This window comes from Melitaea cinxia, chromosome 5, assembly GCF_905220565.1.
Source record: "Melitaea cinxia chromosome 5, ilMelCinx1.1, whole genome shotgun sequence".
Classification (NCBI taxonomy): domain Eukaryota; kingdom Metazoa; phylum Arthropoda; class Insecta; order Lepidoptera; family Nymphalidae; genus Melitaea; species Melitaea cinxia.
In genome coordinates this window covers 17877032-17892872 of record NC_059398.1, presented here as the reverse complement: position 1 = coordinate 17892872, position 15841 = coordinate 17877032, and the positions used below count along the sequence as shown (strand labels likewise).

Genomic DNA, 15841 nt, shown 5'->3' with positions numbered 1-15841 from the left:
GACGAAGTTATCCCCGAACATAAATTATATAGGTATATATATATATATATATACAGTTGAATTGAGTGAAAAATGAGGAGATCTCTAAAAGAAGAACTAGAGCAGCCTTTTCATATTAAAAAAAAAAGATTCTACTTTAGACCAGACGATTGAAGTAAAACTTATGAAACGTAACTCTCTCTTTATCTTCACTAACTCCACTAACTCACATCTCTATCTCAACTTCCGTTCACCTCACTCGATCACACTCTTCTTAATGCTCTCGTTAAGCTGTAGTGTGTGCTGCTGTAGTATATTGCATAGTCTTTAGTCAGCATTAAACCGATTTATCGAGCAGCGAGCATCATATATTAATAAAGGGGGGAAACTCGAACAAAACGGACGTGTTTTCTTTACCTACCATGACTACTACTGTACTATACTAACACTATACAATACAAAGCAATCACCAGCTTACTTCCTAAGTCAAGCGTGCGTATAGAAGTTTTAGTTCAAAATCGTATGTTTATAGACAGGGTCTCAGTAGTAAGTAGGACAATCGTAGTAATAGTGATTATTAATATTAAATAGTTAGAGTATCGACTGTACTGGACTGCAATTTTTTTATAGGAAATCTGTGGAGAAAATAAATATCTTTATCTATGTAGTATTTCAATCGTGAAAGTTAATAATTTATTCTTTGTATTATTGTAGTCGATAAAAATCAAACCACAAATTATGTTTTCCAAAATAATGTTTTTTTACAGTTTTAATGACAAAGAATAATAATCATAATAATTCGACAGTCGACAGATCCTTTCTTTTTTTAAATCTAATTTTTTTAATATTCAAAATTGACAGTTCATAGATAACGAGCCGGTAACCTTCGTGGTCGCTCGTGTTGCCCGCGTTACATTATATAATTATATTTGGCAAGAAACATATAGTCCGTATTTTATTATTATACTCTTTGCATATAGTACTAGGACTATTAGGATGGGTGCTGTTCTGCTAAAATTATTCTTTTTAATATCATCAACAGTTGGTGATTGAGAAACTAAATCAGCCAATGGCTGCTAATATTTATTATTAAGTGTATCTAAGACCTTAAACTTTTATATACGAGGCCATAATAAATATCGTTTTAAAAAATTATTACTTATTATTATGAAATGTTTAAAAGGCGGTTGTAGCGATAAAATGTACATAATTTTTTTTTTCTTAACTAATAATATGTTTTACCATTTTAATCACTTTTTTGAATATTTATTCTAATACTTTAATATCTTAATTTATTTTAGAAGCATGTATAGCCCAAAAGTTATAGATAAGTGAAAAGCTAAATTCATAAAATAAGGGAGATAGGGAGAATAGCATGGGGAGAATAGTTTATCTGTACGTCTGAAATTTTAGCGGGATTGTATTGGGATTGTAGATAGTGTAAATTTTTATCTTTTATTATGACATTTATTTAATAACACAAGAAATTGTGTTGAATGTTTTGAAAACTTGAAAAAAAAAACAAAATATTTTGCATATAACGAAGTGTATAAATAGTAAAAATGCCTGAGATTATGATACATGGTATACCAGTAAATTTTCCTTTCGAACCTTACGATGTTCAAAAATCGTACATGGAAAAGGTTATAGAGAGTTTACAAAATAATACAAATGCTTTACTGGAGTCACCAACTGGAACGGGCAAGACTCTTAGCTTATTATGTTCGTCATTAGCCTGGCTGATGGTAAAGAAAGCGCAATTGCAAATGAATGCACAATTGGGTAACTTCAATGAACACAGTGGAGGTGGTTTTACACCAGGTTTAAAGGATAACCTAAAGTCAAGCGCTGGTAAGCAAGCAAAGGATAACACTTCATGGGGTATGCCGAAAATTATATATTCTTCACGCACACATTCACAACTAACTCAGGCTATGCAGGAATTGAAGAGATCGAGTTACAGGCACGTTAAAGCTGCCATCCTCGGCTCTAGAGATCAAATGTGTATCCACCCTGAGGTATCTAAAGAAACAAATAATATGAACAAAGTGCACATGTGCCAGTTAAAAGTTAAGACCAGAACATGTCATTTTTACAACAATGTTGAATCCAAGAAAGATGATAGGTCTGTTAAAGGTGATGATATTTTAGATATAGAGGACTTAGTGTCTGTAGGGAAAAAGTTAAAATGTTGTCCATATTATTTATCAAAAGAACTCAAACAGGATGCAGATATAATATTCATGCCATATAATTACTTATTAGATCCTAAATCTAGAAAAGCTAATGGAGTGGAACTCCTAAATAATATAGTCATACTTGATGAGGCACATAATGTTGAAAAGATGTGTGAGGAGTCAGCTTCCTTGCAGATCAGAACCACAGATGTAGCTTTGTGCATTGACGAGATAACGTATGTTATGAAGTCTTTCATAGAAGGAAGTGAAGACCAAATAGACACTTCTCTTGATAACAACCAACCAAAGGATTTTACTTGTGATGACTTATGTATCTTAAAAGAGATGATGCTAGCATTTGAAAAGGCTATTGATGAAATTAGCGTCGGCTCGGAAGGTTCAACATACCCTGGTGGTTTTATATTTGAGCTTCTTGATAAGGCAGAGATAAAAGATCAGAACCATATGTCTGTAATAACTTTAATTGAAAATCTAATACAGTATCTTTCAACTGCAAGTGCCTCTCCGTTTCAGAGAAAAGGTGTTGGATTGCAAAAGATTGTTGATTTATTAAATGTTGTATTTAGTGGCACTTCACATGCTTATAAGGAAAGAATAAAGCTGTGCTATAAGGTCCATGTCTTAATTGATGACAAGAAAAATAATAAAAAAACAGATAGTTGGGGAGCTCTAAAAACATCCAATTCTAAGTCGGCAGAAAGAGTTCTCAGTTACTGGTGCTTTAGTCCAGGGTTCGGTATGAAGCAACTTTTAGAGCAAAATGTAAGGAGCATTATTTTGACTAGTGGCACTTTAGCTCCTTTAAAGCCTTTAATATCAGAATTGGGTATTCCAATTGGTATACAGTTGGAAAATCCCCATATTGTCAAGTCAAACCAGATTTGCATCAAAATAATAAGTAGTGGTCCAGATACCGTTCAACTAAACTCAAATTACCAAAATCGAGACAATCCAAAGTACATTTCTTCTTTAGGAAGAACTATTCTAAGTTTCTCCAGGGTTATACCAGATGGACTTCTAGTATTTTTCCCATCATATCCAATAATGACAAAATGTCAGGAAATGTGGCAAGCTGAAGGCATTTGGTCAAGCATTAATAATATTAAGCCCATTTTTGTTGAACCGCAAAGAAAAGACACTTTTAATACAATTATTAATGATTATTACAGTAAAATAAGTGATCCTAATTCGAAGGGAGCCTGTTTTATGGCAGTTTGCAGAGGCAAGGTTTCAGAAGGGTTAGATTTTGCTGATATGAATGGAAGAGCAGTAATTATAACAGGATTACCCTTTCCACCTCTGAAGGATCCAAGAATTGTTTTAAAGAAAAAGTATTTGGAGGAATTACGGGTTAAAGATAAGGAGTTTCTGTCTGGAGATGAATGGTATTCATTGGAAGCGACAAGAGCAGTTAATCAAGCTATCGGAAGAGTGATAAGACACCAAAATGATTATGGTGCAATTTTATTATGTGATACAAGGTTCAATAACCCCAAATTGAAGAACCAGCTCTCAGCGTGGCTCAGAGACTATATCAATGTGTCAAATAGGTTTGGAGAGACAGTTAGTGAAGTATGCAGGTTTTTCAAGAATGCCCAATCATCTCTGCCACAACCCAAACTTAAGCCATTACTTCCGCACGAATCTAATGACTTTTCAACAGCAAGCAGTACGAGTTTAGCTGGTGTATCATTCCCAAAAACTAATGTCCGAATTGTCAATAAGACTTTAACCTCTAGCACAAAATCTATTAATAAGTATCCGAATTCAAATGAAGTATATGCTGATTTTTCAATGGATTTTTATAAAAATGCAAAGGCATCATCGTATGTAAATGAATTTCAACCTAAGAAAACTAAGGATCTCTTTAGTGCGTTAGATTGTAGCACTGAATCTCAATCATCGACACAATCATTGGTTACAATACACAAAAGAAATGCTGAAGAAGAAAATATAGCTACTGTCCAAAAAAAGAAGAAATTAAAGATCAAATCTTTTGGTTTTGAAGAAAATATGAAGAGTAATGGAGAGTTAGTTATTTCTGATGCAAGGGTGGCACCAACATCTCTGATAGATTTTGTTAAAGAAATTAAAACACTCCTAGATGCAGACAGCTATAAAAAGTTTCAACTGTTGATATCTGCTTATAAGAAAGAAGGAGAATATGACGTGTTTTTAAAAACATTGTCTGATCTATTAGAAAGTAAAAAATTATTTTACTTATTTAAAGGTATGAAGAGATTCATGAAGGATGAACACAAAATTCTTTTTCAAAAGTACTGTGATAATGTCAAACTAGAGAGTTGATGTTGGCTATAAAGAATTTATTAGGTAAATTTAAATTATATTTAATCATAGATGCAAATTGTACAATAAAAAGTATTTAATGTATATTGTTTGTTATTGAAAGCTTTTTGTGTGAGCTTAAAAAAAATCCTTATTCTACTTTTGATGATTTATTAAAACTACCAGTTATATAGTTAGTTAAAAAACATTTTTAGGTGCTTCGTTAATCCTATTGGCTATTTCTACAGAGTTTATTCTTAACATAGTTTGTTGCGCTCTTTGAAAGTTAATCCTCATAAATTGTTTCCTCCTCTTCTTTTTGAAGTGTGTCCTTGTGTGGGAAAGACCTTTGGATATTATTGTGGCAGTCACAGTAACTAGGCCAGGTTGTACTAGGGGCCGGCCAATTAACGAAAAGTCTTTGGTTGCTGCTAATAATACTTTATCCAGAGTTATTTTATCTCCTATATTTGGTGGCCAGTATCCTTCCACTACGAGGAGATCGCCGTCCGTGACACGCCACTGCTTACCGAGTAAATGTACTATTGCGAAGTTACGTGACGACCTTCCTTCGATTAATTTGTTACACGTTGCTATTACGTCCTTTGTAGTATCCGGTATGGTTGTGTTCTGAGATGGTGAGTTTTGTGTGATCAATCTTGACAGGATTCCACCTATAAAGAACAAATAATGGATACAAAACATTTCGTTGAAATTATGGTAATATTGCTAATAAGTACCTTGACTGTTAAATACGCTGGCGAGACGTTGTAAGCCGGCTCTTATCATAGCCATTTTGATGGACAATTATTTAACGCGTACTACTAAATAAAGATGTTAATGTTTTTGTACTTTTTTGAAACTTTGTCAATACATTTTACAAATTCAACATAACCTAAACAACTCGTTTGTAGTTGACAGAAAACTACATGTCAATTGACGCTGACAGAATAGCTAAGATGTGTAAATGTTTACTGAATAAAAAATTCAAAATTAAAGTAAGGTAGGTTTTAAATTAAAATAACGTATAGTGCGTTTTTAGAATTTTGTTCAAAGTAATAAACGTGAACATATAAACGTAGTTATTTCGAAGGATGATAAATAACTGTAACAACAACCTATTTTGAGAGCTGGATGCGTGCCTGATTTTATATTATTTTAGTAATAAATAATGTAGTGCACGTGTTAAGAAAATAGTGACACATCAGTGCAACTGAGAGGTAAAGAGGCGTACTCACTCACTCATTTTCATAACTTGAATGTATTATAATTTTTCTAAAGTTGATGATACCTAAACAGATAAGTCAACTTTATTATTATCAGTTTTTTTCTATTGTTGTACATCATGTAAGCGAACAGTGGGATAATTGTGCAAATAAATTACGTCGTCCATGCCATAATCTTCGTTTTAATGAATTTCTTAAATTGCTTCTCAATCGTGTGACGGGTCAAACTATTGATCTCCTGACTGCTTAGCGCGACCTCCAGGGCCTCCAGCCAGCCTCAGGATGCTGTGCCAAATTTCCATCTTTCTTCCTTTTGTCCTGAATGAATGACTGTCCCTTACATATTGAACAGAAATAGATCATATGCAGCAATTTTCATTATCACATGTAATTTTATACAACTAGGTCACAAAACACAGGAATGTAAGCGATTACCGTAGCTTATAGATGCCTGCAACACCAGAAGCATTGCAAGCGTATTGACGAATTCATTTCCCGCCAGGAGATCTGGTCACCTTAATCACCATAGGAACACAACAATCCTTGAAATCAGTATTATTTAGCTGTGATCTTTGGTCAGGCAAGGAACTTTTACCAGTCGGGCTGCCCTACCACAGCGTTTTTTTAGTCGCTTAAATTTACGTCTTGTCTTAATTTTTTTTTCAGAAGTTACAAATACTACCCAGTAGCGTAGCTAGGGGGACAAGGGCCCTGGTGCATAGGGAAAGAATCGGGCCCTCCTCCCCTCTTGCCGCGTTGTTTGAACTTGTATTGGCCTTTAAAATTATTGATAGGAATAAGAATAGGAAGCAGTGAGTTGAACTTATCCCTAGTAGGCTAAATCCATACCCCGTCTCTATTAGAATATCCATGTGTTTAATAGAAGAAAAAGGGAATAAATAAACAACGACGCACATGACAATATAGAATATTTATTATACAGATGAGATTAATTAAGGGAAAAAACGATTTTTAACAGAATTCCCCGTCCTATTCACAATCTCTTGCGCGCTTTAAAAAGTTGATGGGTGGAATTGGCGAATTGATCTCACGACCGTCAAGCATGTGAGCTTATCGCTGATCCAATGTGCTACGGGCGTACTCATCCAAACTACCAAATAACTGAAATAACGATAACAAACAGCACATGCTTATCGAGGACGCTTGGCGCATGTGTTGAAAATGTTGAATAAGGAGTTCTATAATTGGTGATGTTGATTTGAAAAAAAAAATAAAAAAAATCTTGACTCGAGGCTCGAGCCTGCTCACAAGATTTTTTTTTTCAATTTATTTTATTTTATTATTTTTTTTTTTCAAAGCTGAGGTTAGAGGGCCCCCTGAGCTCCGGGGCCCTGGTGCACTGCACCACCTGGCCCTATGATAGCTACGCCACTGATACTACCTATATTGTACGTTAATAACTGATAGAAAGTAGACTGCATCACCAATAGGTAAAATGGAACTGTTAGGATCTGTGACCATAACTAATGAACATACTTGACAGACGTGATTTTGACGGTAAAAAAACAAAATTACAAAAAAAAAAAATGTTGAATAAGTAGTCACATATAAGAATAAACACGGTTGACTAGATAAATATTTTCAATTAAGTTGAAAAGCGTTTCAGTTATTAAATTTAAGTTCTAGAATGTATTTAATTAAATATCGTTTCATACGGCTGCTTAATTTTCCGTACTCGATCTATTTTTAACTTGTCTCTTTTTAGATTTTTTAAATCAAAATTGAGATAGATTGCGTGATCTTGACTCATTTTAATTATAAATATTAAACAGCCTTCAACATTTGACCTCGCACAAGTCCAAACGTCTTCAATATGTTCTTCTACAAATTGTACACTAAGTCATTGGTATGATTGCAAGATTGAACTGTGATTAATTTAATTTTACTTCATTAAAAACTTACTCATATGTTGGTATATAAAATCTAGGAAAAAAATTGAAGCAAATACTATACTTACTATATAATAATGCTGTGACAGGTTTCATTATGAATACTGAAGATAAAACAGTATTTAAATTAATATTACGCCAGAATATATTTAAAATATTGTAGTTTCGATAAGTATAGTGTCAACCTTCTCCTTATTACCTGTCCATAGTTATTCTTTCATACGACTAGGACGATAAACCGCCTAGATTCGATTCTTGAGAGACGAGATGCGTCCTAAACCTGTCGCTAACCTTTTCCCAGAGCTTTGGCTATCTCACTCGACACAAGAATACAACACTACTTGATTAAAATATCATTTGCATGTAATCTTTTTTTTTTATAACTAGAGAACAATATTTTTTTTCCGAACTGTTGTGGGTAGCTGTGGATAACGCTATTTCTTGCTCTGCCCTGCTCATAAAAATATACTTGTTCGCTGGGTTAGAAATACATATCTAAATGAATCATATATACTTCATAACAGTAGCATAATTTACCAGCTTTTTAAAGAAGTAGGTGCCTGATTCGCAAACATATATTATTTTTGGATCATCTGTATGTTTGTAGTTCTGTATATTTATGTCCTCTAATTATGTATCGGTTTTGATAGTTCTATTTTTGACGTTACAACGTCTAATAAATCGATGAGCGCCGGCTACATGCGCGAAAAATGATGACGCATTGTCCCGTTACGGTCATTGTCCCGTTACGCTCATTGTACCGTTACGCTCATTGTACGCTTGCGTCGCATCTATCTCTCCTCCCCTCGATTGACCTTTGCGTTCGAGAATATATTTTGTTATGACGTTGTCATGTTACACTATCGTCCGTAAACCAACTTTACAGACAACCAATTTTTTTTAATCATTAAGGTAGATCTTTCGAGTGAGTTTAATTAAACGTTATAAAAAAAGCCAACCTTGAAATTACTATATAGTAAAATAATAATTAAACTCTGCCAGGGTCACTACGGTGGCACTGCTGGTCCCAAGCCCGGGTACAAGAGGAGGGTTCTTCGTTGTGCTAACCACTCTACGAGGGTAAAAAGAATTTCGGTTCAGAAATCTAACACGAAGAATAAATCCGGACTGTCTCAAAATCAACGACCCCGAAGACTAAAGACGAACGGGAGGAAGGCCGCCAGACATCGTGACAAGTGGAAAAAAATCGTGGAAGAGGCCAAGACCCAAAAAGGGTTGTAGCGCTACTGGAAGTAAAATAATAATTAAATAAAAAATAAGAAAGTTTTTAATTTTAATACAAATCGTATTGAGTGAATGTATATTAGATATCTCCAAGGAGAATTTATCTCGACATCATCATTATAATACACGAGGAAATTGAAAAAATATTTTATACATCACGTTTTCGGTGTCCATTAGAATTTCCGATTTGTATGTGTGAGGAAATATCTTACTTTATTGTTTTACCGCTAATATATGCTATAGACGTGTTTTCACGCGTCTTGTAAATGATAATAATTAAAAGTACAAGTTGCCCAGCAGCGTATTTTAAGGTTTAGCGCCCCGGGCCAATAAAGTTTGCCGACTTCGATTCGTCTCAGCTGACCTTTTTTTAGGTAATTTTTAATCGACTTCAAAAAAGGAGGAGGTTGCTCAATTTGACCATATATATATATATATATATATATATATATGCATGTCATTCTGGGTCACCCCTTCGTTTCTTAGTGAGTAGTACTTGTGGTAGAGAAATTTTCTCCTGACATGCAGCAGAGTATCGTGTCTTTATATACACGGTGTTCACTGAAAATCAGTGTTGGGGCAACGATGTCTCAACGATAACGAGTGGCCGTCTGATTGGTGACATCATATTTTTTATATATATATATATATATATATATATATATATATATATATATATATGCATGTCATTCTGGGTCACCCCTTCGTTTCTTAGTGAGTAGTACTTGTGGTAGAGAAATTTTCTCCTGACATGCAGCAGAGTATCGTGTCTTTATATACACGGTGTTCACTGAAAATCAGTGTTGGGGCAACGATGTCTCAACGATAACGAGTGGCCGTCTGATTGGTGACATCATATTTTTTTTATATAGCTTTGAAATTTAATATTATGATCATATACTGTTGTATTTTATCTCATGTATGCAGTGTTTATTGTTTGTTACCTATAAAATTTATTTTATTTTATATCAAGCCTTTGCCGCCCAGTTTGACGTTTTCAGGCTGATTCTATTAAATTAAAAAGTATTTATAAATATATTTTAAACACGGGTTTTCCTGCGCTTTTCTTGACATTAATTCCTACTTCTATCTTCAAATACCATTTACTGATTTAATTTCCATAACCCATTCCATAATCCTAGGCTTAAAAACTTTGATAGCTATATTTTAATAGCAGTGCATTGAAACGAAAACAAATCAACGGGCAACTTTTTATTTTTATATCAAATTCGTTTTTTTTTTACGATTCAGCCTGTAACATTCTATTTCGGGTTTCTTTATACTTAAATTCACTACTATAAACAACGATCGTTATTAGGTGTTTATGATAACAGCCGGGACAGACGGCTTAACATGCTCCGAGGCACGGTGGGGAGATACATAAGGGCAGACATCTAAACGGGAATGAAATATTTATACATATACAAATATCCATCGTGATCCGTGCCTACACGCATGAAGGAAAACTTTATTCACATAGTATTGGTATAGTAAATATAGCACGTTTGTCTCTAACACGCAATCACATGTTTACATCCGTACTTGCATTGCTGACATTTCAAGCTAAAGTCTTTAAAGGAGGCTTCATATGTTATATCTGTTAAGCTGTAGTTGACATGAGAATAATTTATTTTGTGTAAAAACTTTTTTAAAAGTATTTATAAAATGTTGTTAGTGTAAGTAAAATTTGCAAAAAAACAAAAATACTACAAAAAAAGATGTATCAGCTGTTTAATTATTATTGTTTTAAAAGGCAATGGAAAGAAAAAAATATAACCAAGATGTTCGTGAAAAAGAGTTTAAAAATTTCTATTAAATTGTGTACATGTGATACAATGCTAAGTGCCCACTCTAGGCGTTACGTAAAATGGGCACCATAAAATTCTATAACACAAGTAAATTGACGCGTTTACATTAAGCTCTTTTGTTACACCGTTTATATATAATGTGTAATTTGATAGAGTAAATTGATTTAGGATTAATTGAATCGAGGTGAAATTTTAATACATGTCTGTCTTCGTAATGGTTGCTATTCAATGCTTACGCTATTCTACGCTTTATGTTGCTATGTTGCACTATTCATTACTGTAATTCGCTTAATAATATCAAAATATAACCTCTTATTTTTTGAGAAAAAAAAGCTTCTACGTTAATTTGAATAATCAATATACCGAGATTTATAATAAATTGTCATGTGGCTACGGCAGAATAGAATACAGCCACCCCCTTTTTTTCCGTGGGTGTCGTAGGTAAGAGGCGATTAAGGCATAACAAATTTCTATTACGAACTTGAAACAGTACAAGCCGACATCCATCGGCTTGTAAATATACAAACCAGAGATGCGACAAAGCCAGCTCTGTGGTTACCGACCCACTTGCCCAGCGTAGTGACTATCGGCATTACTCCCAATGACTTCCATACAAGCACCTTGGCCCTAAGTTCCCGGTGGTTCCACTATTCCCGGCTATCGCCGGTGAGCTCGATGCTGAATACGAAGAACCGGGATATTTGGAGCGAACTAGAGACATGCGATGTCGCAACTAACGGTATTTTTTTTAAAAATTTCTAAAGGAAATTCTAAATTTTTCTTCGAACGACTTCTGTGATATTCATCATTATCATCATTACAGCCTTTACAGTCAACTACTGGACATAGGCCTCCACAAGTTTACGCCAAAAATAGCGTGAACTCATGTGTGTTGCCCATAGTCACCACGCTGGGCAGGCGGGTTGGTGACTGCAGGGCTGGCTTTGTCGCACCGAAGACGCTGCTGCCCGTCTTCGGCCTGTATATTTCAAAGCCAGCAGTTGGATGGTTATCCCGCCACCGGTCGGCTTTTCAAGTTCCAAGGTGGTAGCGGAACTGTGTTATCCCTTAGTCGCCTCTTACGACACCCACGGTAAGAGAGGGGGTGGCTATCTTCTTTAGTACCGTAGCCACACAGTACGGTGATATTCGGCAGTGAATTAAGAAATAAAGCCACACGTTTTGAAATTTTGTATCTACTGTGTGTGGTATCTTGTCTATTTAAGTTATTCCGCTGAAGATAATAATGATATTAGTCATATAAATTGAGATTTTTAATTTTCTCCGTTTGTTTACATGGAAGAAAATGAGAATAATTTTCGTTACAATTAACAAGTATACAATAGTTACCTAAACTAAGATTATACACCGTTTGTTCAGCATCGAAGTTTTGTCGTGAAAATTTATGGGTCGTTATAATAATTGAATAGTTCGATAATCGGAACTTTCCATATATTAATAAAACAGACAAAACTTTCAGATCGGATTTTACTTGTAAAGTGCATTTGTGTGAAATTTAATCACACGGCCGGATCACGCTAATACTTCGTGACAGCGCACACATTTCTACATCATTTCCTACGGAGCATTTAAATGTAGTCATTATTATAAATGAATACTACAACTAATATAGTTTCAATATTGTTTTTTGTTAGCATAAAACAATTATTAATTATTAATCACGAAAGATTTCAGCTTAAATATTCTTAAGAAGCATAGGCGTTTTTACGTACGCCTACGTACGAATACATACGTAGCGTAGCAACTAAATCACGTAGCAGCCGCGTAGCATTAGAAACGTTCTACGCAGAGGTAGTACATCGCATTCAAATCAAATGTCCGTGAAAAAAAAAAGAAGCTGAACACAAAAAAGGTTTTATTCAGTCATTCAAACAGTAGAGAGCTCCTAGAAAACGAGGAATAAAAAAAAGTCTTGAAATCTCAATATCATACATAATTAACGTGCATAGCGTGCTTAAAACACTGCATGAATAATTACTGCATAGTTCAGTTCTAGGTAATCTGTCAAGGTTTTTCAAAATCAGGTGCTGATTTTTCAGGGCGGCCGTTCGGGTGTTTCCGCGGGCAGTCGGGTGGCTACGACGGTGGGGTGCGTTGCCATGCCGACGGGCACGCGGCCCGCGCCTCAGCTGCCGAAAATAAACACGAGGGACAACGAGGCCTCCGGGCCTCACGTGACAATTTCAGATTTTTTATGTTACACGTGTACACGGGATGCGGCTAATTTACTACCCTTAACGTACAATCTTACACAACCTCCATCAATCGTAGTCATTTTAAATTAGTTCGAAATAAGTTTATCACTTTATATATAACCCTTTTTGACCGTTAGCGTTCAGTAAAAAGGTTTGAAAGGTTCTGAAAGTTGGAACAGTTCTGTTTGCTCGGCGGCAGGGCTGGCGGCGGGCGGGGGTCGCGGGGCGGGGGTCAGGCGGGCGTACGGTGCGCGCGCATCGCTCACGCGTCAGTCGCTGGGCGGCGCGGGCCGGCTCACGGTCGATAGCTCCCGGGCACGGGCACGGCCATGATGCGCGACGCGTGCACGCGCAAGCGGCCTCGACGCGCTGCTGTGTGAGTGTTGTGTTGTTGTGTGGACGCGTGGACGCCTCGCCCCTCGCGGTCGGCGCCTTGTGCTTTCGGTTAGTATGAGACATGTGTTTTAGGTGCCATCCAGCATCACTAATCAATCGACTCAGCGGTGTTGATTACGTATGAGTATGACATTCGTAGGTAGAGCAGGTCGGGATTTCGACAAAATAAGCAAAAAAACCGCCGTGCCCTAGTTTTCGATAGTTGGATTTTTTAAGGTTGATTTTTACCAAATTAATTAGAAATTTTTATTAATCATTGCAATTTAATTAAGGTTACCTTTAAATGATATCGAAAATACTAAACCGAGGCTTGAAGCGCCCATATTTGGGTTACGACAAGATCTAGAAAAATTCAGGTATTCGCGGCCTACGTGCTCCACGTTCTCTACGTACTCTACATGTTAATTTTCCTAAATCTCCATGCGTCACGCTTAATGAAGGAAACAAGAAACTATGGCCACTAAAATATTGCATCACAACTATTTCAGTTATGAGATAGTTTTGAATTTTAACGAAGCCGCAGCGGGATTTTAACTGGAGTTAAAATGATAAAGTTGTTACAGTCATAGTAAGAAATGGGGTCAATGACATATTCGCTATAAATCTCTACTGTTCTCTACATACTGTGAAATGTGCTTGCTATTTATGATAAAGCACACATAACACAAGTTGGAATAACAAATATTAATATTACTTTATATCTTCTCATAACGAAAGTATGCAGTGCTGGATAAAATTTTAGTCATATTATTATTTCTACAAGAATGATCACAAAATATTTCTTAAAAATCAGATAAATACAGTTTAGATATAGAAACAATCGGCAAAAATAGTTTATAAATATATGCTGCATTAAAACCTTTTTTTTTGTAACATCGACCAACTATAACACAAATTATTGAAACAGCCTTTAATTTAAATTATAAAATATTTGAAATTAATAAAATTTATTTCTAGAAAAAACAAAATACTTATCCATTAGTAATTCTTGTTATATTTATTAGTATGAAGAGATTTACTTAATGAAGTGATTCGCTTTAAGTGGAAAATCAATTCATTATAAACAGCATAACATAGAAAAAAATGTAGGGCATAAAATTGCTCATAAAACATTAAATATTAAAAATAAGATTTACGTTAAATTCAGATTAAATAATAAAAAAAAAGTTTTATAGTACGACAGCTGTTTTAATTATTTTTTGAATTTTATTTATAGCGAAATTGTGTCTGATAAAAAACAAATATTATTAAAAAAAAAAAGAAATAATTCACGTCGTAGTTAAGAAAAATTCCGCTAGATGTCGCATGACTTAATAGAACACGAGATTATCTTGAGTGATAAAAAATTGACACACCATTAGCATATCTGGCTTGGGTTCAACTTTAAAAAATCTTTTTACATAAATATCTATGTCAAATTGATCAGAAATACACAAATTTTAAAATAATTTCTCGTTATAAAATTGTATTCGTTATTCAGGTATTGTTTGTCATTTATTAAAAATTCATGCTTTATATAACGGCAAAAGTAGGGAAGACGTATTTTTTTCATAATTAGAACGTATAAATTTAAATAAAAATTTCAATTCTTATTTAGTATTTATATTTTTATTGAGTTATTATAGATTGGAAGCCATTGATCTGAATAAATGAAATGAGTTTTTATAATAATTTATACTGTGCCAAATACAATAACTCCAATATTGTTTTAAATAACACAAAGTTAAAATTAATTAAATTGAATCCATCGCTTTATTTGTGGTTTAAAATGTAATTAGAAACTGTAAATAAATAAATTGTTCCGTATTAAAAATATATTGTTTTAATAATATGAATATATTTGAATGTAGATAGTAAAAATGTCTTGTAACGTTTAAACCCTGCATGTTCGATGTTCTTTTACAGTAAAACTACAGATTTTTCTGAGATGAAAATTATTATTTACTTACGTAATTAGTAGGCGCCCTCTATTCTTAAAATTCTAATGAAATGAAGACTGAGATAAATTAATTTTTTGTCGGGTACTGTATAGTCGATACTGTTTTCTAATGTTTACGCAAAAACTTTTTCGGATTTTATCGCGGTTTATTAGGTTTTTTACATGTCTAACATACATATTTTAATAGTTCATACTGTCAAAAACATATTTTTTACTGTCTGTCAGTCTATATCTTGGCATCTCGCTGAAAGTACTGAATGAATTTGAATAAAAGTTTGAATGATATTAGTTTTTACTACAAAGTATAAAACAGAGTACTTTTTCTTCCGAAATTCGTTTCGGTTCTCTTGGGATAGGGGATGAATGTCAAACCTCGTAACAGGACGCAGTTTGTTATTAGTAGGGATAAAATCAACAAGCCAGAAAAACCAACTCAGATGATTACTTCCACAGATTATATTATTTTTCATTTGAATTAAAAACGAATATAATTTTGATTAAAGCGTCGATTCAATAATGGTTTGGAAGCCTACTCGAACAGTCATTTTTGTTATTCATACAGTTCCACAGATTATACAAAATGTTTTCACAGATTATATAAAAATAAGATATGCAGAGAGATCGAACAGATTACTTAT

At 34.3% G+C, this 15841-nt stretch overlaps 2 protein-coding genes across 2 annotated transcripts; one reads left to right on the top strand and one right to left on the bottom strand.

Annotated features, from left to right (window-relative positions):
- The first annotated feature begins 1541 nt into the window (after nt 1-1541).
- Nucleotides 1542-4568, top strand: LOC123654099 (regulator of telomere elongation helicase 1 homolog). Its single transcript, XM_045590060.1, has one exon. The coding sequence runs from the start codon at nt 1542-1544 to the stop codon at nt 4482-4484; it is 2943 nt and encodes a 980-aa protein (XP_045446016.1). The 3' UTR covers nt 4485-4568.
- Nucleotides 4569-4617: 49 nt separating this feature from the next.
- On the bottom strand, nt 4618-5427 carry LOC123654101 (50S ribosomal protein L21). The gene is made up of 2 exons (XM_045590061.1): nt 5204-5427; nt 4618-5137 (listed from the first exon to the last, which is right to left on the bottom strand). Exons 1-2 carry the CDS (start codon nt 5256-5258, stop codon nt 4662-4664), a joined length of 531 nt encoding a protein of 176 aa, XP_045446017.1. The 5' UTR covers nt 5259-5427; the 3' UTR covers nt 4618-4661.
- Between the last annotated feature and the right edge of the window lie 10414 nt (nt 5428-15841).

Excerpts from the sequence above, each read along its gene's own strand:
- LOC123654099 (XM_045590060.1), top strand. The coding sequence starts at position 1,542 with ATGCCTGAGATTATGATACATGGTATACCAGTAAATTTTCCTTTCGAA.
- LOC123654101 (XM_045590061.1), bottom strand. The coding sequence starts at position 5,258 with ATGGCTATGATAAGAGCCGGCTTACAACGTCTCGCCAGCGTATTTAAC. Across the intron at positions 5,138-5,203 it reads CAGCGTATTTAACAGTCAAG|GTGGAATCCTGTCAAGATTG; the intron begins GTACTTATTAGC and ends TGTTCTTTATAG.